General features: G+C 48.9%; 1 protein-coding gene across 1 annotated transcript in view; it reads right to left on the bottom strand.

The window, feature by feature from the left end:
• Positions 1-27,570, bottom strand: part of LOC137311965 (ALS2 C-terminal-like protein) — a 134,920-nt gene that overhangs the window by 41,908 nt on the left and 65,442 nt on the right. The window contains exons 16-17 of the mRNA XM_067978779.1: positions 25,620-25,731; positions 22,068-22,145 (exon numbers count right to left, since the gene is read on the bottom strand). Of these exons, the coding sequence (XP_067834880.1) occupies positions 22,068-22,145; positions 25,620-25,731 (190 nt within the window). The remainder of the gene's footprint in view (positions 1-22,067; positions 22,146-25,619; positions 25,732-27,570) is intronic.

The following is a 27,570-nucleotide window of genomic DNA, read 5'->3' as shown; positions in this document are numbered from 1 at the left end:
ATCACTGATCCCACTCTCCACACTCTCTCCTTTTATCGCTGATCCCACGCTCCACACTCTCTCCTTTTATCACTGATCCCACTCTCCACACTCTCTCCTTTTATCACTGATCCCACTCTCCACACTCTCTCCTTTTATCACTGATCCCACGCTCCACTCTCTCTCCTTTTATCACTGATCCCACTCTCCACACTCTCTCCTTTTATCACTGATCCCACTCTCCACACTCTCTCCTTTTATCACTGATCCCACGCTCCACTCTCTCTCCTTTTATCACTGATCCCACTCTCCACACTCTCTCCTTTTATCTCTGATCCCACGCTCCACACTCTCTCCTTTTATCACTGATCCCACGCTCCACACTCTCTCCTTTTATCACTGATCCCGCGCTCCACACTCTCTCCTTTTATCACTGATCCCACTCTCCACACTCTCTCCTTTTATCACTGATCCCACGCTCCACACTCTCTCCTTTTATCACTGATCCCACGCTCCACACTCTCTCCTTTTATCACTGATCCCACTCTCCACACTCTCTCCTTTTATCTCTGATCCCACGCTCCACACTCTCTCCTTTTATCACTGATCCCTCGCTCCAATCTCTCTCCTTTTATCACTGATCCCACTCTCCACACTCTCTCCTTTTATCACTGATCCCACGCTCCACACTCTCTCCTTTTATCACTGATCCCACGCTCCACACTCTCTCCTTTTATCTCTGATCCCACGCTCCACACTCTCTCCTTTTATCACTGATCCCACTCTCCACACTCTCTCCTTTTATCACTGATCCCACTCTCCACACTCTCTCCTTTTATCGCTGATCCCGCACTCCACACTCTCTCCTTTTATCACTGATCCCACTCTCCACACTCTCTCCTTTTATCACTGATCCCACGCTCCACACTCTCTCCTTTTATCTCTGATCCCACGCTCCACACTCTCTCCTTTTATCACTGATCCCACTCTCCACACTCTCTCCTTTTATCTCTGATCCCACGCTCCACACTCTCTCCTTTTATCACTGATCCCTCGCTCCAATCTCTCTCCTTTTATCACTGATCCCACTCTCCACACTCTCTCCTTTTATCACTGATCCCACGCTCCACACTCTCTCCTTTTATCACTGATCCCACGCTCCACACTCTCTCCTTTTATCTCTGATCCCACGCTCCACACTCTCTCCTTTTATCACTGATCCCACGCTCCACACTCTCTCCTTTTATCTCTGATCCCACGCTCCACACTCTCTCCTTTTATCACTGATCCCACTCTCCACACTCTCTCCTTTTATCACTGATCCCACTCTCCACTCTCTCTCCTTTTACCACTGATCCCACGCTCCACTCTCTCTCCTTTTATCACTGATCCCACTCTCCACACTCTCTCCTTTTATCGCTGATCCCGCGCTCCACACTCTCTCCTTTTATCACTGATCCCACACTCCACTCTCTCTCCTTTTATCACTGATCCCACTCTCCACACTCTCTCCTTTTATCACTGATCCCACGCTCCACACTCTCTCCTTTTATCACTGATCCCACTCTCCACACTCTATCCTTTTGTCTCCGATCCCGTGCTCCACACTCTCTCCTTTTATCACTGATCCCACGCTCCACACTCTCTCCTTTTATCTCTGATCCCACGCTCCACACTCTCTCCTTTTATCACTGATCCCACTCTCCACTCTCTCTCCTTTTATCACTGATCCCACTCTCCACACTCTCTCCTTTTATCACTGATCCCACTCTCCGCTCTCTCTCCTTTTATCACTGATCCCACTCTCCACTCTCTCTCCTTTTATCACTGATCCCACGCTCCACACTCTCTCCTTTTATCACTGATCCCACTCTCCACTCTCTCTCCTTTTATCTCTGATCCCACTCTCCACTCTCTCTCCTTTTATCACTGATCCCACTCTCCACACTCTCTCCTTTTATCACTGATCCCTCGCTCCACACTCTCTCCTTTTATCGCTGATCCCACGCTCCACACTCTCTCCTTTTATCACTGATCCCGCGCTCCACACTCTCTCCTTTTATCACTGATCCCGCACTCCACAATCTCTCCTTTTATCACTGATCCCGCGCTCCACACTCTCTCCTTTTATCACTGATCCCACGCTCCGCTCTCTCTCCTTTTATCTCTGATCCCACTCTCCACACTCTCTCCTTTTATCACTGATCCCGCGCTCCACACTCTCTCCTTTTATCACTGATCCCACGCTCCGCTCTCTCTCCTTTTATCTCTGATCCCACTCTCCACACTCTCTCCTTTTATCACTGATCCCACTCTCCACTCTCTCTCCTTTTATCACTGATCCCACACTCCACACTCTCTCCTTTTATCAGTGATCCCACTCTCCACACTCTCTCCTTTTATCACTGATCCCGCGCTCCACACTCTCTCCTTTTATCACTGATCCCACGCTCCACACTCTCTCCTTTTATCACTGATCCCACTCTCCACACTCTCTCCTTTTATCACTGATCCCGCGCTCCACACTCTCTCCTTTTATCACTGATCCCACGCTCCGCTCTCTCTCCTTTTATCTCTGATCCCACTCTCCACACTCTCTCCTTTTATCTCTGATCCCACTCTCCACACTCTCTCCTTTTATCACTGATCCCACTCTCCACTCTCTCTCCTTTTATCACTGATCCCACACTCCACACTCTCTCCTTTTATCACTGATCCCACTCTCCACACTCTCTCCTTTTATCTCTGATCCCACTCTCCACACTCTCTCCTTTTATCACTGATCCCACGCTCCACACTCTCTCCTTTTATCTCTGATCCCACTCTCCACACTCTCTCCTTTTATCACTGATCCCGCGCTCCGCTCTCTCTCCTTTTATCTCTGATCCCACTCTCCACACTCTCTCCTTTTATCACTGATCCCGCGCTCCACACTCTCTCCTTTTATCACTGATCCCACGCTCCGCTCTCTCTCCTTTTATCTCTGATCCCACTCTCCACACTCTCTCCTTTTATCACTGATCCCACTCTCCACTCTCTCTCCTTTTATCACTGATCCCACACTCCACACTCTCTCCTTTTATCACTGATCCCACTCTCCACACTCTCTCCTTTTATCTCTGATCCCACTCTCCACACTCTCTCCTTTTATCACTGATCCCACGCTCCACTCTCTCTCCTTTTATCACTGATCCCACTCTCCACTCTCTCTCCTTTTATCACTGATCCCACACTCCACACTCTCTCCTTTTATCACTGATCCCACTCTCCACACTCTCTCCTTTTATCACTGATCCCGCGCTCCACACTCTCTCTCCTTTTATCACTGATCCCTCGCTCCACACTCTCTCCTTTTATCTCTGATCCCACGCTCCACACTCTCTCCTTTTATCACTGATCCCACGCTCCACAATCTCTCCTTTTATCACTGATCCCGCGCTCCACACTCTCTCCTTTTATCACTGATCCCACGCTCCACTCTCTCTCCTTTTATCACTGATCCCACTCTCCACTCTCTCTCCTTTTATCACTGATCCCACTCTCCACACTCTCTCCTTTTATCGCTGATCCCTCGCTCCACTCTCTCTCCTTTTATCTCTGATCCCACTCTCCACACTCTCTCCTTTTATCTCTGATCCCACTCTCCACACTCTCTCCTTTTATCACTGATCCCACTCTCCGCTCTCTCTCCTTTTATCACTGATCCCACTCTCCACACTCTCTCCTTTTATCACTGATCCCTCGCTCCGCTCTCTCTCCTTTTATCACTGATCCCACTCTCCACACTCTCTCCTTTTATCACTGATCCCACGCTCCACACTCTCTCCCTTTATCACTGATCCCACGCTCCACTCTCTCTCCTTTTATCACTGATCCCACTCTCCACACTCTCTCCTTTTATCACTGATCCCACTCTCCACTCTCTCTCCTTTTATCACTGATCCCACGCTCCACACTCTCTCCCTTTATCACTGATCCCACGCTCCACTCTCTCTCCTTTTATCACTGATCCCACTCTCCACACTCTCTCCTTTTATCACTGATCCCACACTCCACACTCTCTCCTTTTATCACTGATCCCACTCTCCACACTCTCTCCTTTTATCACTGATCCCACTCTCCACACTCTCTCCTTTTATCACTGATCCCACGCTCCACACTCTCTCCTTTTATCACTGATCCCACGCTCCACACTCTCTCCTTTTATCACTGATCCCACACTCCACACTCTCTCCTTTTATCACTGATCCCACTCTCCACACTCTCTCCTTTTATCACTGATCCCACGCTCCACAATCTCTCCTTTTATCACTGATCCCGCGCTCCACACTCTCTCCTTTTATCACTGATCCCACGCTCCACTCTCTCTCCTTTTATCACTGATCCCACTCTCCACTCTCTCTCCTTTTATCACTGATCCCACGCTCCACACTCTCTCCTTTTATCACTGATCCCACGCTCCACACTCTCTCCTTTTATCACTGATCCCACTCTCCACACTCTCTCCTTTTATCACTGATCCCGCGCTCCGCTCTCTCTCCTTTTATCACTGATCCCACGCTCCACTCTCTCTCCTTTTATCACTGATCCCACTCTCCACTCTCTCTCCTTTTATCACTGATCCCACTCTCCACACTCTCTCCTTTTATCGCTGATCCCTCGCTCCACTCTCTCTCCTTTTATCTCTGATCCCACTCTCCACACTCTCTCCTTTTATCACTGATCCCGCGCTCCACACTCTCTCCTTTTATCACTGATCCCACTCTCCGCTCTCTCTCCTTTTATCACTGATCCCACTCTCCACACTCTCTCCTTTTATCACTGATCCCTCGCTCCGCTCTCTCTCCTTTTATCACTGATCCCACTCTCCACACTCTCTCCTTTTATCACTGATCCCACGCTCCGCTCTCTCTCCTTTTATCACTGATCCCACGCTCCACACTCTCTCCCTTTATCACTGATCCCACGCTCCACTCTCTCTCCTTTTATCACTGATCCCACTCTCCACACTCTCTCCTTTTATCACTGATCCCACTCTCCACTCTCTCTCCTTTTATCACTGATCCCACGCTCCACACTCTCTCCCTTTATCACTGATCCCACGCTCCACTCTCTCTCCTTTTATCACTGATCCCACTCTCCACACTCTCTCCTTTTATCACTGATCCCACACTCCACACTCTCTCCTTTTATCACTGATCCCACTCTCCACACTCTCTCCTTTTATCACTGATCCCACTCTCCACACTCTCTCCTTTTATCACTGATCCCACGCTCCACACTCTCTCCTTTTATCACTGATCCCACGCTCCACACTCTCTCCTTTTATCACTGATCCCACACTCCACACTCTCTCCTTTTATCACTGATCCCACTCTCCACACTCTCTCCTTTTATCACTGATCCCACGCTCCGCTCTCTCTCCTTTTATCACTGATCCCACTCTCCACTCTCTCTCCTTTTATCACTGATCCCACGCTCCACACTCTCTCCTTTTATCACTGATCCCACTCTCCACACTCTCTCCTTTTATCACTGATCCCACTCTCCACAATCTCTCCTTTTATCACTGATCCCACGCTCCACACTCTCTCCTTTTATCACTGATCCCACGCTCCACTCTCTCTCCTTTTATCACTGATCCCACGCTCCACTCTCTCTCCTTTTATCACTGATCCCACGCTCCACAATCTCTCCTTTTATCACTGATCCCAGACTCCACACTCTCTCCTTTTATCACTGATCCCAGACTCCACACTCTCTCCTTTTATCACTGATCCCACGCTCCGCTCTCTCTCCTTTTATCACTGATCCCACTCTCCACTCTCTCTCCTTTTATCACTGATCCCACGCTCCACACTCTCTCCTTTTATCACTGATCCCACTCTCCACACTCTCTCCTTTTATCTCTGATCCCACGCTCCACAATCTCTCCTTTTATCACTGATCCCAGACTCCACACTCTCTCCTTTTATCTCTGATCCCAGACTCCACACTCTCTCCTTTTATCTCTGATCCCACGCTCCACTCTCTCTCCTTTTATCACTGATCCCATGCTCCACACTCTCTCCTATTATCACTGATCCCTCGCTCCACACTCTCTCCTTTTATCTCTGATCCCACGCTCCACTCTCTCTCCTTTTATCACTGATCCCACGCTCCACTCTCTCTCCTTTTATCACTGATCCCACGCTCCACACTCTCTCCTTTTATCACTGATCCCATGCTCCACACTCTCTCCTTTTATCACTGATCCCGCGCTCCACTCTCTCTCCTTTTATCTCTGATCCCACTCTCCACACTCTCTCCTATTATCACTGATCCCTCGCTCCACACTCTCTCCTTTTATCACTGATCCCGCACTCCACACTCTCTCCTTTTATCGCTGATCCCGCGCTCCACACTCTCTCCTTTTATCACTGATCCCACTCTCCACACTCTCTCCTTTTATCACTGATCCCACGCTCCACACTCTCTCCTTTTATCACTGATCCCTCGCTCCACACTCTCTCCTTTTATCGCTGATCCCACGCTCCACTCTCTCTCCTTTTATCACTGATCCCACGCTCCACACTCCTTTTATCACTGATCCCACTCTCCACACTCTCTCCTTTTATCTCTGATCCCACTCTCCACTCTCTCTCCTTTTATCACTGATCCCACTCTCCACACTCTCTCCTTTTATCACTGATCCCACGCTCCACACTCTCTCCTTTTATCACTGATCCCTCGCTCCACACTCTCTCCTTTTATCACTGATCCCACGCTCCACTCTCTCTCCTTTTATCACTGATCCCACGCTCCACACTCTCTCCTTTTATCACTGATCCCACTCTCCACACTCTCTCCTTTTATCACTGATCCCACGCTCCACACTCTCTCCTTTTATCACTGATCCCACGCTCCACTCTCTCTCCTTTTATCACTGATCCCACGCTCCACTCTCTCTCCTTTTATCACTGATCCCACGCTCCACACTCTCTCCTTTTATCACTGATCCCACTCTCCACACTCTCTCCTTTTATCACTGATCCCGCACTCCACTCTCTCTCCTTTTATCACTGATCCCACGCTCCACTCTCTCTCCTTTTATCACTGATCCCACGCTCCACTCTCTCTCCTTTTATCACTGATCCCACGCTCCACTCTCTCTCCTTTTATCACTGATCCCACGCTCCACACTCTCTCCTTTTATCACTGATCCCGCGCTCCACACTCTCTCCTTTTATCACTGATCCCACGCTCCACTCTCTCTCCTTTTATCACTGATCCCGCGCTCCACACTCTCTCCTTTTATCACTGATCCCACTCTCCACACTCTCTCCTTTTATCACTGATCCCACTCTCCACACTCTCTCCTTTTATCACTGATCCCGCGCTCCACACTCTCTCCTTTTATCACTGATCCCACTCTCCACACTCTCTCCTTTTATCACTGATCCCACGCTCCACTCTCTCTCCTTTTATCACTGATCCCGCGCTCCACACTCTCTCCTTTTATCACTGATCCCACTCTCCACACTCTCTCCTTTTATCACTGATCCCACTCTCCACACTCTCTCCTTTTATCACTGATCCCACGCTCCACTCTCTCTCTCCTTTTATCACTGATCCCACGCTCCACACTCTTACCTTTTATCACTGATCCCACTCTCCACACTCTCTCCTTTTATCACTGATCCCACTCTCCACACTCTCTCCTTTTATCACTGATCCCGCGCTCCACACTCTCTCCTTTTATCACTGATCCCACGCTCCACTCTCTCTCCTTTTATCACTGATCCCACGCTCCACTCTCTCTCCTTTTATCACTGATCCCACGCTCCACACTCTCTCCTTTTATCACTGATCCCGCGCTCCACAATCTCTCCTTTTATCACTGATCCCACGCTCCACACTCTCTCCTTTTATCACTGATCCCACTCTCCACACTCTCTCCTTTTATCACTGATCCCACTCTCCACACTCTCTCCTTTTATCACTGATCCCGCGCTCCACACTCTCTCCTTTTATCACTGATCCCACTCTCCACACTCTCTCCTTTTATCGTTGATCCCACGCTCCACACTCTCTCCTTTTATCACTGATCCCGCGCTCCACACTCTCTCCTTTTATCACTGATCCCTCGCTCCACACTCTCTCCTTTTATCACTGATCCCACGCTCCACTCTCTCTCCTTTTATCTCTGATCCCACTCTCCACACTCTCTCCTTTTATCACTGATCCCGCGCTCCACACTCTCTCCTTTTATCACTGATCCCACTCTCCACACTCTCTCCTTTTATCTCTGATCCCACTCTCCACTCTCTCTCCTTTTATCACTGATCCCACGCTCCACTCTCTCTCCTTTTATCACTGATCCCGCGCTCCACTCTCTCTCCTTTTATCACTGATCCCGCGCTCCACACTCTCTCCTTTTATCACTGATCCCACTCTCCACACTCTCTCCTTTTATCACTGATCCCACGCTCCACTCTCTCTCCTTTTATCTCTGATCCCACTCTCCACACTCTCTCCTTTTATCACTGATCCCGCGCTCCACACTCTCTCCTTTTATCTCTGATCCCACTCTCCACACTCTCTCCTTTTATCACTGATCCCACGCTCCACTCTCTCTCCTTTTATCACTGATCCCACGCTCCACTCTCTCTCCTTTTATCTCTGATCCCACTCTCCACACTCTCTCCTTTTATCACTGATCCCGCGCTCCACACTCTCTCCTTTTATCTCTGATCCCACTCTCCACACTCTCTCCTTTTATCACTGATCCCACGCTCCACTCTCTCTCCTTTTATCGCTGATCCCACGCTCCACAATCTCTCCTTTTATCACTGATCCCACGCTCCACACTCTCTCCTTTTATCACTGATCCCACTCTCCACACTCTCTCCTTTTATCACTGATCCCGCGCTCCACACTCTCTCCTTTTATCACTGATCCCACTCTCCACACTCTCTCCTTTTATCTCTGATCCCACTCTCCACACTCTCTCCTTTTATCACTGATCCCGCGCTCCACTCTCTCTCCTTTTATCACTGATCCCGCGCTCCACACTCTCTCCTTTTATCACTGATCCCGCGCTCCACACTCCTTTTATCACTGATCCCTCGCTCCACACTCTCTCCTTTTATCGCTGATCCCACTCTCCACTCTCTCTCCTTTTATCACTGATCCCACGCTCCACACTCTCTCCTTTTATCACTGATCCCACGCTCCACACTCTCTCCTTTTATCGCTGATCCCACGCTCCACACTCTCTCCTTTTATCGTTGATCCCACGCTCCACTCTCTCTCCTTTTATCACTGATCCCACTCTCCACACTCTCTCCTTTTATCACTGATCCCACGCTCCACTCTCTCTCCTTTTATCACTGATCCCACTCTCCACTCTCTCTCCCTTTATCACTGATCCCTCGCTCCACACTCTCTCCTTTTATCACTGATCCCACGCTCCACACTCTCTCCTTTTATCACTGATCCCACTCTCCGCACTCTCTCCTTTTATCACTGATCCCACGCTCCACACTCTCTCCTTTTATCACTGATCCCGCGCTCCACACTCTCTCCTTTTATCACTGATCCCGCGCTCCACACTCTCTCCTTTTATCGTTGATCCCACTCTCCACACTCTCTCCTTTTATCACTGATCCCACTCTCCACTCTCTCTCCTTTTATCACTGATCCCACGCTCCACACTCTCTCCTTTTATCACTGATCCCACTCTCCACACTCTCTCCTTTTATCACTGATCCCACGCTCCACACTCTCTCCTTTTATCACTGATCCCGCGCTCCACACTCTCTCCTTTTATCACTGATCCCACGCTCCACTCTCTCTCCTTTTATCACTGATCCCACGCTCCACACTCTCTCTCCTTTTATCACTGATCCCACCCTCCACACTCTCTCTCCTTTTATCACTGATCCCTCGCTCCACACTCTCTCCTTTTATCACTGATCCCACTCTCCACACTCTCTCCTTTTATCACTGATCCCGCGCTCCACTCTCTCTCCTTTTATCACTGATCCCACTCTCCGCTCTCTCTCCTTTTATCTCTGATCCCACTCTCCACACTCTCTCCTTTTATCACTGATCCCACGCTCCACACTCTCTCCTTTTATCACTGATCCCGCGCTCCACACTCTCTCCTTTTATCACTGATCCCACTCTCCACACTCTCTCCTTTTATCACTGATCCCACGCTCCACACTCTCTCCTTTTATCACTGATCCCGCGCTCCACTCTCTCTCCTTTTATCACTGATCCCACTCTCCACACTCTCTCCTTTTATCACTGATCCCACTCTCCACACTCTCTCCTTTTATCACTGATCCCGCGCTCCACACTCTCTCCTTTTATCTCTGATCCCGCGCTCCACTCTCTCTCCTTTTATCACTGATCCCACGCTCCACACTCTCTCTCCTTTTATCACTGATCCCACGCTCCACACTCTCTCTCCTTTTATCACTGATCCCACCCTCCACACTCTCTCTCCTTTTATCACTGATCCCTCGCTCCACTCTCTCTCCTTTTATCACTGATCCCGCGCTCCACTCTCTCTCCTTTTATCACTGATCCCACGCTCCACACTCTCTCCTTTTATCACTGATCCCGCGCTCCACACTCTCTCCTTTTATCTCTGATCCCACACTCCACTCTCTCTCCTTTTATCACTGATCCCACGCTCCACACTCTCTCCTTTTATCACTGATCCCACTCTCCACACTCTCTCCTTTTATCACTGATCCCGCGCTCCACACTCTCTCCTTTTATCACTGATCCCGCGCTCCACACTCTCTCCTTTTATCACTGATCCCGCTCTCCACACTCTCTCCTTTTATCACTGATCCCTCGCTCCACACTCTCTCCTTTTATCACTGATCCCGCGCTCCACACTCTCTCCTTTTATCACTGAACCCACTCTCCACACTCTCTCCTTTTATCACTGATCCCACTCTCCACACTCTCTCCTTTTATCGCTGATCCCGCTCTCCACACTCTCTCCTTTTATCACTGATCCCACTCTCCACACTCTCTCCTTTTATCGCTGATCCCGCTCTCCACTCTCTCTCCTTTTATCACTGATCCCACTCTCCACTCTCTCTCCTTTTATCACTGATCCCACTCTCCACTCTCTCTCCTTTTATCGCTGATCCCACTCTCCACTCTCTCTCCTTTTATCACTGATCCCACTCCACACTCTCTCTCCTTTTATCACTGATCCCACGCTCCACACTCTCTCCTTTTATCACTGATCCCACTCTCCACTCTCTCTCCTTTTATCACTGATCCCACTCTCCACTCTCTCTCCTTTTATCACTGATCCCACGCTCCACACTCTCTCCTTTTATCGTTGATCCCACGCTCCACACTCTCTCCTTTTATCTCTGATCCCACTCTCCACACTCTCTCCTTTTATCACTGATCCCACGCTCCACACTCTCTCCTTTTATCACTGATCCCACGCTCCACACTCTCTCCTTTTATCGTTGATCCCACGCTCCACACTCTCTCCTTTTATCTCTGATCCCACTCTCCACACTCTCTCCTTTTATCACTGATCCCACGCTCCACACTCTCTCCTTTTATCACTGATCCCACTCTCCACTCTCTCTCCTTTTATCACTGATCCCACTCTCCACACTCTCTCCTTTTATCACTGATCCCACCCTCCACACTCTCTCCTTTTATCACTGATCCCACTCTCCACACTCTCTCCTTTTATCTCTGATCCCACGCTCCACACTCTCTCCTTTTATCACTGATCCCACGCTCCACACTCTCTCCTTTTATCACTGATCCCACACTCCACACTCTCTCCTTTTATCACTGATCCCACTCTCCACTCTCTCTCCTTTTATCACTGATCCCACGCTCCACACTCTCTCTCCTTTTATCACTGATCCCACGCTCCACACTCTCTCCTTTTATCACTGATCCCACACTCCACACTCTCTCCTTTTATCACTGATCCCGCGCTCCACACTCTCTCTCCTTTTATCACTGATCCCACACTCCACACTCTCTCCTTTTATCACTGATCCCACTCTCCACACTCTCTCCTTTTATCACTGATCCCACACTCCACACTCTCTCCTTTTATCACTGATCCCGCGCTCCACACTCTCTCCTTTTATCACTGATCCCGCGCTCCACACTCTCTCCTTTTATCACTGATCCCACGCTCCACACTCTCTCCTTTTATCACTGATCCCACGCTCCACACTCTCTCTCCTTTTATCACTGATCCCACCCTCCACACTCTCTCTCCTTTTATCTCTGATCCCACGCTCCACACTCTCTCCTTTTATCACTGATCCCACTCTCCACACTCTCTCCTTTTATCACTGATCCCACTCTCCACACTCTCTCCTTTTATCACTGATCCCGCGCTCCACACTCTCTCCTTTTATCTCTGATCCCGCGCTCCACTCTCTCTCCTTTTATCACTGATCCCACTCTCCACTCTCTCTCCTTTTATCGCTGATCCCACTCTCCACTCTCTCTCCTTTTATCACTGATCCCACTCCACACTCTCTCTCCTTTTATCACTGATCCCACTCTCCACTCTCTCTCCTTTTATCACTGATCCCACTCCACACTCTCTCTCCTTTTATCACTGATCCCACTCTCCACACTCTCTCCTTTTATCACTGATCCCTCGCTCCACACTCTCTCCTTTTATCACTGATCCCACTCTCCACTCTCTCTCCTTTTATCACTGATCCCACTCTCCACTCTCTCTCCTTTTATCACTGATCCCACGCTCCACACTCTCTCCTTTTATCGTTGATCCCACGCTCCACACTCTCTCCTTTTATCTCTGATCCCACTCTCCACACTCTCTCCTTTTATCACTGATCCCACGCTCCACACTCTCTCCTTTTATCACTGATCCCACGCTCCACACTCTCTCCTTTTATCGTTGATCCCACGCTCCACACTCTCTCCTTTTATCTCTGATCCCACTCTCCACACTCTCTCCTTTTATCACTGATCCCACGCTCCACACTCTCTCCTTTTATCACTGATCCCACTCTCCACTCTCTCTCCTTTTATCACTGATCCCACTCTCCACACTCTCTCCTTTTATCACTGATCCCACCCTCCACACTCTCTCCTTTTATCACTGATCCCACTCTCCACACTCTCTCCTTTTATCTCTGATCCCACGCTCCACACTCTCTCCTTTTATCACTGATCCCACGCTCCACACTCTCTCCTTTTATCACTGATCCCACACTCCACACTCTCTCCTTTTATCACTGATCCCACTCTCCACTCTCTCTCCTTTTATCACTGATCCCACGCTCCACACTCTCTCTCCTTTTATCACTGATCCCACGCTCCACACTCTCTCCTTTTATCACTGATCCCACACTCCACACTCTCTCCTTTTATCACTGATCCCGCGCTCCACACTCTCTCTCCTTTTATCACTGATCCCACACTCCACACTCTCTCCTTTTATCACTGATCCCACTCTCCACACTCTCTCCTTTTATCACTGATCCCACACTCCACACTCTCTCCTTTTATCACTGATCCCGCGCTCCACACTCTCTCCTTTTATCACTGATCCCGCGCTCCACACTCTCTCCTTTTATCACTGATCCCACGCTCCACACTCTCTCCTTTTATCACTGATCCCACGCTCCACACTCTCTCTCCTTTTATCACTGATCCCACCCTCCACACTCTCTCTCCTTTTATCTCTGATCCCACGCTCCACACTCTCTCCTTTTATCACTGATCCCACGCTCCACACTCTCTCCTTTTATCTCTGATCCCACTCTCCACACTCTCTCCTTTTATCACTGATCCTGCGCTCCACACTCTCTCCTTTTATCACTGATCCCACTCTCCACACTCTCTCCTTTTATCACTGATCCCACTCTCCACTCTCTCTCCTTTTATCACTGATCCCACGCTCCACAATCTCTCCTTTTATCACTGATCCCACGCTCCACAATCTCTCCTTTTATCACTGATCCCGCGCTCCACTCTCTCTCCTTTTATCACTGATCCCGCGCTCCACTCTCTCTCCTTTTATCACTGATCCCACGCTCCACAATCTCTCCTTTTATCACTGATCCCGCACTCCACACTCTCTCCTTTTATCACTGATCCCGCGCTCCACTCTCTCTCCTTTTATCACTGATCCCACGCTCCACTCTCTCTCCTTTTATCACTGATCCCACCCTCCACACTCTCTCTCCTTTTATCACTGATCCCGCGCTCCACTCTCTCTCCTTTTATCACTGATCCCACGCTCCACACTCTCTCCTTTTATCACTGATCCCACTCTCCACACTCTCTCCTTTTATCACTGATCCCATGCTCCACACTCTCTCCTTTTATCACTGATCCCACTCTCCGCTCTCTCTCCTTTTATCACTGATCCCTCGCTCCACTCTCTCTCCTTTTATCACTGATCCCACGCTCCACTCTCTCTCCTTTTATCACTGATCCCACCCTCCACACTCTCTCTCCTTTTATCACTGATCCCGCGCTCCACTCTCTCTCCTTTTATCACTGATCCCACGCTCCACACTCTCTCCTTTTATCACTGATCCCACTCTCCACACTCTCTCCTTTTATCACTGATCCCATGCTCCACACTCTCTCCTTTTATCACTGATCCCGCGCTCCACACTCTCTCCTTTTATCACTGATCCCTCGCTCCACTCTCTCTCCTTTTATCACTGATCCCACGCTCCACTCTCTCTCCTTTTATCGCTGATCCCACGCTTCGCTCTCTCTCTCTCTTTTTGGCGCTGATCCCACACTCCGCTCTCTCCTCCTCTTACCGCTGATCCCACACTCCGCTCTCTCCTCCTCTTACCGCTGATCCCACACTCCGTTCTCTCTCTCCCCTCCTCCTATTGCTGATCCCACACTCTGTTCTCTCTCTCCTCCTCCTCTCGCTGATCCCACACTCCGCTCTCTCCTCCTCCTATCGCTGATCCCACACTCCGTTCTCTCTCTCCTCCTCCTCTCGCTGATCCCACACTCCGCTCTCTCCTCCTCTTATCGCTGATCCCACATTCTGTTCTCCCTCTCTCCTCCTCCTCTCGCTGATCCCACACTCCGCTCTCTCTCTCCCTTCTTTTTATCGCTGATCCCACGCTCCGCAGTCACTACCTTTCTCTCTCTTCCCCCCACATTAGTGGCTAACTTTCTTCTAACCCCTCAAAGTTGGGAGCCAAATAAGGCAGTTTAATGAAACCATAAATGAGATGCCTAGCATGGTTTGCTGTATTTAGACATGAAGCGATTCATTCTGCTCAAGTCGGAATCTGCACTGCTGTAGGAGATGTCGCAATCTTTGTCCCCGTTATTGCATAATACAACTATTATAAACTCTCCAACAGGCTATCGCAGTGTTACAATGGTGGCTCATTTCACTGTTTCCTACTCAAATTCTTCAAAATTATGGAATGCCTCACCTCCTTCAGTCTTCCCACCTCCCACAATCTGCAGGCTTTTAAAACCCAAGTTTGATGTTAGCTAATCACTGCTTCCTTCTTTCATTCTCTTCTGCATCCTGCAGCACTTTGAACTCGGCTTCTTTATCAAAATACAAAAGCTGGGCATAGAATTTTGATCAGCTGCAGATGGTCACTCTTTTAAGCTGCAGTCATGCGTTAGTATGAATATTATCCTTTATTTATGACCAAGCTGTAAAGTGGCCAGCATCTGCACTGACAACCACCCTCAGTTCAAACGCTAATCTAAATGAACTCCAGCCTGTAACTCACACCCATTGTGCTATACGTAAACCATTCGAATCGCTCAGATTCCACAAGTAGATTCCAGGCTGTACTCATTCCCAAGTATCCATTAATCTATCTGGTGTGTTTTACGAATTAGCACTCGATGCACAGCTTCGCACAATAGGAGCTTGTATCGGGAATTAGAGCGCGGAGATCAGCAATAGGAGCTCGTATCGGGAATTAGAGCGCGGAGATCAGCAATAGGAGCTCGTATCGGGAATTAGAGCGCGGAGATCAGCAATAGGAGCTCGTATCGGGAATTAGAGCGCGGAGATCAGCAATAGGAGCGCGTATCGGGAATTAGAGCGCGGAGATCAGCAATAGGAGCTCGTATCGGGAATTAGAGCGCGGAGATCAGTAATAGGAGCTCGTATCGGGAATTAGAGCGTGGAGATCAGCAATAGGAGCACGTATCGGGAATTAGAGCGCGGAGATCAGCAATAGGAGCTCGTATCGGGAATTAGAGCGCGGAGATCAGCAATAGGAGCTCGTATCGGGAATTAGAGCGCGGAGATCAGCAATAGGAGCGCGTATCGGGAATTAGAGCGCGGAGATCAGTAATAGGAGCACGTATCGGGAATTAGAGCGCGGAGATCAGCAATAGGAGCTCGTATCGGGAATTAGAGCGCGGAGATCAGCAATAGGAGCGCGTATCGGGAATTAGAGCGCGGAGATCAGCAATAGGAGCGCGTATCGGGAATTAGAGCGCGGAGATCAGCAATAGGAGCGCGTATCGGGAATTAGAGCGTGGAGATCAGTAATAGGAGCGCGTATCGGGAATTAGAGCGCGGAGATCAGCAATAGGAGCTCGTATCGGGAATTAGAGCGCGGAGATCAGCAATAGGAGCGCGTATCGGGAATTAGAGCACGGAGATCAGCAATAGGAGCGCGTATCGGGAATTAGAGCGCGGAGATCAGCAATAGGAGCGCGTATCGGGAATTAGAGCGCGGAGATCAGCAATAGGAGCTCGTATCGGGAATTAGAGCGTGGAGATCAGTAATAGGAGCACGTATCGGGAATTAGAGCGCGGAGATCAGCAATAGGAGCTCGTATCGGGAATTAGAGCGCGGAGATCAGCAATAGGAGCTCGTATCGGGAATTAGAGCGCGGAGATCAGCAATAGGAGCGCGTATTGGGAATTAGAGCACGGAGATCAGCAATAGGAGCGCGTATCGGGAATTAGAGCGCGGAGATCAGCAATAGGAGCGCGTATCGGGAATTAGAGCGCGGAGATCAGCAATAGGAGCGCGTATCGGGAATTAGAGCGCGGAGATCAGCAATAGGAGCGCGTATCGGAAATTAGAGCGTGGAGATCAGTAATAGGAGCGCGTATCGGGAATTAGAGCGCGGAGATCAGTAATAGGAGCACGTATCGGGAATTAGAGCGCGGAGATCAGCAATAGGAGCTCGTATCGGGAATTAGAGCGCGGAGATCAGCAATAGGAGCTCGTATCGGGAATTAGAGCGCGGAGATCAGTAATAGGAGCACGTATCGGGAATTAGAGCGCGGAGATCAGCAATAGGAGCGCGTTTCGGGAATTAGAGCATGGAGATCAGTAATAGGAGCTCATATCGGGAATTAGAGCGCAGAGATCAGCTATGAGAGCGTATCGGGAATTAGAGGGCGGAGATCAGTAATAGGAGCTCGTTTCGGGAATTAGAGCGTGGAGATCAGCAATAGGAGCTCGTATCGGGAATTAGAGCGCGGAGATCAGCAATAGGAGCGCGTTTCGGGAATTAGAGCGTGGAGATCAGCAATAGGAGCGCGTATCGGGAATTAGAGCGCGGAGATCAGCAATAGGAGCGCGTTTCGGGAATTAGAGCATGGAGATCAGCAATAGGAGCTCGTATCGGGAATTAGAGCGAGGAGATCAGTAATAGGAGCACGTATCGGGAATTAGAGCGCGGAGATCAGCAATAGGAGCTCGTATCGGGAATTAGAGCGCGGAGATCAGCAATAGGAGCTCGTATCGGGAATTAGAGCGCGGAGATCAGCAATAGGAGCGCGTATCGGGAATTAGAGCGCGGAGATCAGTAATAGGAGCGCGTATCGGGAATTAGAGCGCGGAGATCAGCAATAGGAGCTCGTATCGGGAATTAGAGCGCGGAGATCAGCAATAGGAGCGCGTATCGGGAATTAGAGCGCGGAGATCAGCAATAGGAGCACGTATCGGGAATTCGAGCGCGGAGATCAGCAATAGGAGCTCGTATCGGGAATTAGAGCGCGGAGATCAGCAATAGGAGCGCGTATCGGGAATTAGAGCGCGGAGATCAGCAATAGGAGCGCGTATCGGGAATTAGAGCGCGGAGATCAGCAATAGGAGCGCGTATCGGGAATTAGAGCGCGGAGATCAGTAATAGGAGCGCGTATCGGGAATTAGAGCGCGGAGATCAGCAATAGGAGCGCGTGTCGGGAATTAGAGCGCGGAGATCAGCAATAGGAGCGCGTATCGGGAATTAGAGCGTGGAGATCAGTAATAGGAGCGCGTATCGGGAATTAGAGCGCGGAGATCAGCAATAGGAGCTCGTATCGGGAATTAGAGCGCGGAGATCAGCAATAGGAGCGCGTATCGGGAATTAGAGCACGGAGATCAGCAATAGGAGCGCGTATCGGGAATTAGAGCGCGGAGATCAGCAATAGGAGCGCGTATCGGGAATTAGAGCGCGGAGATCAGCAATAGGAGCGCGTATCGGGAATTAGAGCGTGGAGATCAGTAATAGGAGCACGTATCGGGAATTAGAGTGCGGAGATCAGCAATAGGAGCTCGTATCGGGAATTAGAGCGCGGAGACCAGCAATAGGAGCTCGTATCGGGAATTAGAGCGTGGAGATCAGTAATAGGAGCACGTATCGGGAATTAGAGCGCGGAGATCAGCAATAGGAGCTCGTATCGGGAATTAGAGCGCGGAGATCAGCAATAGGAGCTCGTATCGGGAATTAGAGCGCGGAGATCAGCAATAGGAGCGCGTATTGGGAATTAGAGCACGGAGATCAGCAATAGGAGCGCGTATCGGGAATTAGAGCGCGGAGATCAGCAATAGGAGCGCGTATCGGGAATTAGAGCGCGGAGATCAGCAATAGGAGCGCGTATCGGGAATTAGAGCGCGGAGATCAGCAATAGGAGCGCGTATCGGAAATTAGAGCGTGGAGATCAGTAATAGGAGCTCGTATCGGGAATTAGAGCGCGGAGATCAGTAATAGGAGCACGTATCGGGAATTAGAGCGCGGAGATCAGCAATAGGAGCTCGTATCGGGAATTAGAGCGCGGAGATCAGCAATAGGAGCTCGTATCGGGAATTAGAGCGCGGAGATCAGTAATAGGAGAACGTATCGGGAATTAGAGCGCGGAGATCAGCAATAGGAGCGCGTTTCGGGAATTAGAGCATGGAGATCAGTAATAGGAGCTCATATCGGGAATTAGAGCGCAGAGATCAGCTATGAGAGCGTATCGGGAATTAGAGGGCGGAGATCAGTAATAGGAGCTCGTTTCGGGAATTAGAGCGTGGAGATCAGCAATAGGAGCTCGTATCGGGAATTAGAGCGCGGAGATCAGCAATAGGAGCGCGTTTCGGGAATTAGAGCGTGGAGATCAGCAATAGGAGCGCGTATCGGGAATTAGAGCGCGGAGATCAGCAATAGGAGCGCGTTTCGGGAATTAGAGCGTGGAGATCAGCAATAGGAGCTCGTATCGGGAATTAGAGCGTGGAGATCAGCAATAGGAGCACGTATCGGGAATTAGAGCGCGGAGATCAGCAATAGGAGCTCGTATCGGGAATTAGAGCGCGGAGATCAGCAATAGGAGCTCGTATCGGGAATTAGAGCGCGGAGATCAGCAATAGGAGCGCGTATCGGGAATTAGAGCGCGGAGATCAGTAATAGGAGCGCGTATCGGGAATTAGAGCGCGGAGATCAGCAATAGGAGCTCGTATCGGGAATTAGAGCGCGGAGATCAGCAATAGGAGCGCGTATCGGGAATTAGAGCGCGGAGATCAGCAATAGGAGCGCGTATCGGGAATTAGAGCGCGGAGATCAGCAATAGGAGCGCGTATCGGGAATTAGAGCGTGGAGATCAGTAATAGGAGCGCGTATCGGGAATTAGAGCGCGGAGATCAGCAATAGGAGCTCGTATCGGGAATTAGAGCGCGGAGATCAGCAATAGGAGCGCGTATCGGGAATTGGAGCGCGGAGATCAGCAATAGGAGCGCGTATCGGGAATTGGAGCGCGGAGATCAGCAATAGGAGCGCGTATCGGGAATTGGAGCGCGGAGATCAGCAATAGGAGCGCGTATCGGGAATTAGAGCGTGGAGATCAGTAATAGGAGCACGTATCGGGAATTAGAGCGCGGAGATCAGCAATAGGAGTTCGTATCGGGAATTAGAGTGCGGAGATCAGCAATAGGAGCTCGTATCGGGAATTGGAGCGTGGAGATCAGTAATAGGAGCACGTATCGGGAATTAGAGCGCGGAGATCAGCAATAGGAGCTCGTATCGGGAATTAGAGCGCGGAGATCAGCAATAGGAGCTCGTATCGGGAATTAGAGCGCGGAGATCAGCAATAGGAGCGCGTATTGGGAATTAGAGCGCGGAGATCAGCAATAGGAGGGCGTATCGGGAATTAGAGCGCGGAGATCAGCAATAGGAGCGCGTATCGGAATTAGAGCGCGGAGATCAGCAATAGGAGCGCGTAATGGGAATTAGAGCGCGGAGATCAGCAATAGGAGCGCGTATCGGGAATTAGAGCGCGGAGATCAGTAATAGGAGCGCGTATCGGGAATTAGAGCGCGGAGATCAGTAATAGGAGCACGTATCGGGAATTAGAGCGCGGAGATCAGCAATAGGAGCTCGTATCGGGAATTAGAGCGCGGAGATCAGTAATAGGAGCACGTATCGGGAATTAGAGCGCGGAGATCAGCAATAGGAGTGCGTTTCGGGAATTAGAGCGCGGAGATCAGCAATAGGAGCGCGTATCGGGAATTAGAGCGCGGAGATCAGCAATAGGAGCGCGTAATGGGAATTAGAGCGCGGAGATCAGCAATAGGAGCGCGTATCGGGAATTAGAGCGCGGAGATCAGCAATAGGAGCGCGTATCGGGAATTAGAGCGCGGAGATCAGCAATAGGAGCGCGTATCGGGAATTAGAGCGCGGAGATCAGCAATAGGAGCGCGTAATCGGAATTAGAGCGCGGAGATCAGCAATAGGAGCGCGTATCGGGAATTAGAGCGTGGAGATCAGTAATAGGAGCGCGTATCGGGAATTAGAGCGCGGAGATCAGTAATAGGAGCACGTATCGGGAATTAGAGCGCGGAGATCAGCAATAGGAGCTCGTATCGGGAATTAGAGCGCGGAGATCAGTAATAGGAGCACGTATCGGGAATTAGAGCGCGGAGATCAGCAATAGGAGCGCGTTTCGGGAATTAGAGCATGGAGATCAGTAATAGGAGCTCATATCGGGAATTAGAGCGCAGAGATCAGCTATGAGAGCGTATCGGGAATTAGAGGGCGGAGATCAGCAATAGGAGCTCGTTTCGGGAATTAGAGCGCGGAGATCAGCAATAGGAGCTCGTATCGGGAATTAGAGCGCGGAGATCAGCAATAGGAGCTCGTATCGGGAATTAGAGCGTGGAGATCAGCAATAGGAGCTCGTATCGGGAATTAGAGCGCGGAGATCAGCAATAGGAGCGCGTTTCGGGAATTAGAGCGTGGAGATCAGCAATAGGAGCGCGTATCGGGAATTAGAACGCGGAGATCAGCAATAGGAGCGCGTTTCGGGAATTAGAGCGTGGAGATCAGCAATAGGAGCTCGTATCGGGAATTAGAGCGCGGAGATCAGCAATAGGAGCGCGTATCGGGAATTAGAGCGCGGAGATCAGCAATAGGAGCGCGTTTCGGGAATTGGAGCGTGGAGATCAGCAATAGGAGCTCGTATCGGGATTTGGAGCGCGGAGATCAGCAATAGGAGCGCGTATCGGGAATTAGAGCGTGGAGATCAGTAATAGGAGCACGTATTGGGAATTAGAGCGCGGAGATCAGCAATAGGAGCACGTATTGGGAATTAGAGCGTGGAGGCCAGCATAGCTGGCATGAGTTTCCATTAACTGATTGGAAATCACACTGGGCACAATGACTTCTGCAACAAAATTCCCGACACTTGTTTCCAATGCACAAAGTTTTGCACAAGGAGTGCTGGTTCATAAAACCTTCCTTATACATAAACCACTTGAACCCTTCAATTAGATTACAGCCCCGATATGTCTTATCGTTCAATATATAATTAAGCATTCTGTTTATAGCATGGAGGCCAAAGCACATACCTTTCCAGTTAGAATCAGCTCTTCTGTGAACTCTCCTTCATAAGCAGAATCATCCTCTGACAGAATTGTTCCAGGACCCTGTTGATTGTATAGAAAGTAAATAAAATGTCGGGCACTGAACAGTTTTGAAAGAGCTTTTGATTCGAAGATAATGATGTACGGTGAATTAATGCTGAGGGTGAAGGTGATCAGCATTGAGCCACAGCATCACTCTCAGGCCAAGTACAGTTTGATTAGATACAGAGTAAAGCTCCCTCTGCACTGTCCCATCAAGCACTCCCAGAGCAGGTACAGCATGGGTTAGATACAGACTAAAACTCCCTCTACACTGTCCCATCAAGCACTCCCAGGGCAGGTACAGACTAAAGCTCCCTCTACACCGTCCCATCAAGCACTCCCAGGGCAGGTACTGCACGGGTTATATACAGAGTATAGCTCCTTCTGCACTGTCCCATCAGACACTCCCAGATGAGGTACAGAATGTGTTAGATACAGAGTAAAGCTCTCTCTACACTGTCCCATTAAACATTGCCAGGTCAGGAATAGTACAGGTTAAATAAAGGGGTCATTAATTCCATCTGAGCTTGGCACTACTGGTGCACTATGGAGTGCCAGCAGCAAGAAAAGGGCCTCTGGCCATCTGTTAAATGCTGGGCACCTTTTATGCACAGGGGAAGGACACCAGGCAGATGCAGCATATGGACATCTGGCACCGGTGCGAGGAGGCCAGGGTTGCTGGGGGTCGAAAGGCAGAAGTGCCTGAATTTATTTACAAATGTTAAAGTGGCCCCCTCTTCAGCGCCCATTCCAAACGGCCGCTGGCCAGCTGGAGCACTGCGCAGGCACTCAAAAGCATTATGAAGTGGCCACCTCATTTAAATACAACTAAATGAACTTAGCCGTCAACTTGTGCGCTGGCTCCATTGTCCCTGCCACCCAAACTGGGCCACAACAAGCATCTCGGACACAGTCAACCTTGGACCTCCAACGTCTGATTTTCCAGGGAGTGGATGCTCAATTTGCTTCAGTCACCCATTATCATTTTGTCAATCCCAGAGATTAATGCTCTCTTTACAGTGTCCTAACATGTGCTTCCATCCCCTCCCAATGTCCAAACCTTCTCTAGGGACTGCACCTTGATGTGTTGTGAAGGCTTGCCTGCACCTATGATCCCGTGGGCTATGCTGGCGGGAGTATAACTCCTGGTAGGCCCACCCATGCCAGACAGGTCGAAAGGTAGGAACCAGACTAAAGGCAGCCCACTGGCCCTCCTGGTAGGTGATTGTGATCAGGCTAACAACCTCAAAATGCCTTTTGTTACGGAAACAACCCAAAGACAGGATGAGTCTGTTACAGACTTGCAAATAGAATCATAGAAAGGTTACAGCACGGAAGGAGGCCATTCAGCCCATCAAGTCCGCACCGGCTCTATGCAAGAGCAATCCAGCTAGTCCGACTCCCCACCCTATCCCTGTAGCCCTGCAAATTGTTTTCATTCAAGTACTTATCCAGTTCTCTTTTGAAGACCATGATTGTATCTGCCTCCACCACCCACCATTCCAGATCCTAACCATTCGCTGTGTAAAAAAGTTTTTCCTCATGTCACCTTTGGTTCTTTTGCCAATCACCTTAAATCTATGTCCTCTGGTTCTTGGCCCTTCCTCCAATGGGAACAGTTTCTCTCTACCTACTCTGTCTAGACCCTTCATGATTTTGAATACCTCTATCAAATCTCCTCTCAACTGTTCCAAGGAGAACAACCCCAGCTTCTCCAGTCTATCCATGTAACTAAAATCCCTCATCCCTGGAATCATTCTAGTAAGTCTCTTCTGCACCCTCTCTAAAGCCTTCACATCTTTCATAAAGTGCGGTGCCCAGAACTGGACACAATCCTCTAGTTGTGGCCGAACCAGTGTTTTATAAAGGTTCATTATGACTTCCATACTTTTGTACTCTATGCCTCTATTTATAAAGCCCAGGATCCCGTATGCTTTTTTAATCGCTTTCTCAACCTGCCCTGCCACCTCCAATGATTTATGCACACATACCCCCAGATCTCTCAGTTCCTGTACCCCTTTTAGAGTTGTGCCCTCTAGTTTATATTGCCTCTCCTAGTTCTTCCTACCAAAATGTATCACTTCGCATTTTTCTGCTTTAAATTTCATCTGCCACGTGTCCGCCCGTGCCACCAGCCTGTCGATATCCTCTTGAAGTCTATCACTATCCTCCTCACTGTTTACTACCCTTCCAAGTTTTGTGTCATCTGCAAATTTTGTAACTGTGCCCTGTACACCCAAGTCCAAGTCATTAATGACTATCAAGAAAAGCAGTGGTCCCAGCACCGACCCCTGGGGAACACCACTGTACATCTCCCTCCAGTCCGAAAAAAATAGAATCATTTATAATCATCAGCTGTGGAGAACAACGATCTGCTGGATGAAAGGCAAGATGGTACTCTGATCGGAATTAAATATCATGTTCTGGACAGACAGCAAGAAACGGGTTGTCTCGTGGGCCACTAGGCACAGGAGACTAACGCATCAATGGGACATTTGCATTTCTTATAACACTTGGACTTACTTTGCCTGTTTCAAAATACCTGAAAGCACTTTACACAATGAATTGCTCTTTAAAGTGCAATGACTGTTGAAAGTAAATGTGACAGCCATTCTTCCAAGAGATGAATGATCAATTAATCTGGTAGTATTTCAGTGGTGTTGGTTAAGGGAGGAATGTTGGCCAGAACGTCGGGGCCTTGAAATTGCTGGGTAACCTCTTCACCACAGGAAGTGTGGCACAGTGGGACGTCCAGTTACTGACCGTGCCCACCACAGACCCCGTCAGAAATCCCAGGTTCAGCTCTGCTGCATAATGATGGGCGGGGCAACGACACAAATCCTGTCAGATATTCATCAGTTGCACTTTGGTGGTGGGGGGAGCACGTAGTAAGGGTACAACTGCAGGACTTAAAGACTTATAGTCACTTATAGGAGCAAACTGAGAAGCCATGCCATCTGCATAAGGAACCAAACAAAGAGCAAGATGTGGAGGTATTACTGAAATCTGGCAAAGGAGGGATTTGAGGTGGGTGGTAAAAAGCCCACAAATTCAGCTGCTCGTGCCATATGTCACTGGCCGTCAGTGGCACCTCAACTGCCCCACCGACACCCCTCCAATGTAAGAAGTTATTTAATCATCTTACAAATGCAGCGAAGGTAACTGACTTAAAGATTGAACTTGCATTTATATAGCGCCTTTCACAACCTCAGGACCTCCCAAAGCGCAGTCGCTGAGTCACTGTAGTAATGTAAGAAACGCAGCAGTCAATTTGAATACAGCAATGTGTTAATGACAAGAAAATCTATTTTAGTGATGTTGGTTGAGAGATAAATGTTGGCCAGGACACTTGTGAAAACTCCCCTGCTCTTCTTCAAAAAGCACCGACTTGAGAAGGCAAACAGGGCCTCGGTTTAACGTAACAACAGAGTAGGAGAAGGGAAGGTTGATGTTCTGAGTTATATGGGGTCAGCACACTGACCATTTGCTACTCACCACTATCTTGTTGCATTGGAAGGTGCCCTCATAGCTGAGTGCTGACTGTGTGATAACGATGCCATTCCCATGCTTGCAGTCTTCCAGCCATGTTCCAATGTACCTCTCTCCTCTGTATATAACCATGGAATTTTGTTTTAAATTAATTTTTTTTTAGCTAAAGTCAGAAAAATAGGGCATAGCCCCATTAATAAGCAAAGATGTTGTTTGAACAATTATTTACTGTTGCACATTTTTTACCCCTCTGCCCCAGTTTTCTCCTCTCTTCTCCTGAACTGACCCATGATGGGTTCAGATACAGCACAAGCTTGATGAAGAATGAAATTCCCTCTGCACGGCCTATTGAACACTCCCAAGTCAGGTATAACACGGGTTAGATAGGGTAAAATTCCTCTCTACCATCTGATCAAACACTCCCAGGTCAGGTATAACATCGGCTAGACACAGACTAAAGCTCCCTCTACATTGACCAAACAATTCCAGATCAACAACAGTACAGGTTAAATGCAAAGCAAAACTCTCTTTGCAACTGGAATCCCAAGGAGCTCTTCCACTTCTGCTGGTTGATCACTTCTGCTCATGACCAGAAATCATGATTGACCAGCCAGAAAGGAAAGCGCAGCATGGGTGGGACAAAAGTTGACTGTGGTAAATTGAAGGAAGAACGAACTTATGTATTGCATTTCACATTCTCAGGATGGCCGAAAGTGCTTTCTGGCCATTTAATTTATTTTGAAGTGTTGCCACTGTTAAGTAAGCAAATATACAGCCAACGCATCCACAGCAAGATCCCACAAACACCATAAGAACATTGGAATATGTGAATTGCTAGACAGAAAAGAACAAGGTCCATTGACTTCACCACCTACCATCTTGGTAGTCACATAGAATCATAGAAGTTACAACATGGAAACAGGCCCTTCGGCCCAACATGTCCATGTCTCCCAGTTTATACCACTAAGCTAGTCCCAATTGCCTGCACTTGGCCCATATCCCTCTATACCCATCTTACCCATGTAACTGTCCAAATGCTTTTTAAAAGACAAAATTGTACCCGCCTCTACTACTGCCTCTGGCAGCTCGTTCCAGACACTCACCACCCTTTGAGTGAAAAAATTGCCCCTCTGGACCCTTTTGTATCTCTCCCCTCTCACCTTAAATCTATGCCCCCTCGTTATAGACTCCCCTACCTTTGGGAAAAGATTTTGACTATCGACATGATACAATGATAATGGAGTTGTTGACTAATCAGAGCAATCAATCCCTATCAATTAGTCTACAGCACACCCAGACATGAGGTGAGGGAAACCCTAGTGGTGGAGAGCTTTGGGAACCATAGGTTCAAAGTCACCTGTTTCTCTCAAACATACCACATTTAACATATTTCATATCTCAGATTACTCATATTATATTCCAAAATATTATTTTCTAAAAGATCTATATTTGAATGAATCAATACTTCCTGCTTCCACCGTCTCTCTAGGGAGCCTGTAGCACAGATACCCCACTCACTCACTGAAATAATGTTTCTGCAGATTAGTTTGAATTTATCTCCCCCCTTTCATGCTCTCTTTCAGTACTGCACTATAGTGTCAGCCCTGGCTTAGCTACTCAAGTCCAGTCCAAGGTTGGTACCCACAATTTTCTAACTCTGAAGCAAGTGCACTACCAACTGAGCCAAGTTGACACTTAATCTTGAATCCAGCTGAATGGAAAGCTTTGTGGACATCACTGACATGTTTTTCTGCAGGAAAACTAAACAAGAACATATGGATAGGGGAGTGCCTATAGATGTTGTCGATGTGGACTTCCAGAAGGTATTTGATAAGATTCCACACAAGAGATAATTAGCAAACATGAAAGCACATGGAATTGGAGGGTAATGGGTAGGTAATTGGTCACTAAAAGCTAGTGTACATGTACAAAAAGTAATCAAAATGGCTAATGGAAA

Source organism: Heptranchias perlo, chromosome 3 (genome assembly GCF_035084215.1).
Source record: "Heptranchias perlo isolate sHepPer1 chromosome 3, sHepPer1.hap1, whole genome shotgun sequence".
Taxonomy (NCBI): domain Eukaryota; kingdom Metazoa; phylum Chordata; class Chondrichthyes; order Hexanchiformes; family Hexanchidae; genus Heptranchias; species Heptranchias perlo.
Note: the sequence above shows the minus strand (reverse complement) of the source record. Positions and strands in the feature narration are given on the sequence as shown.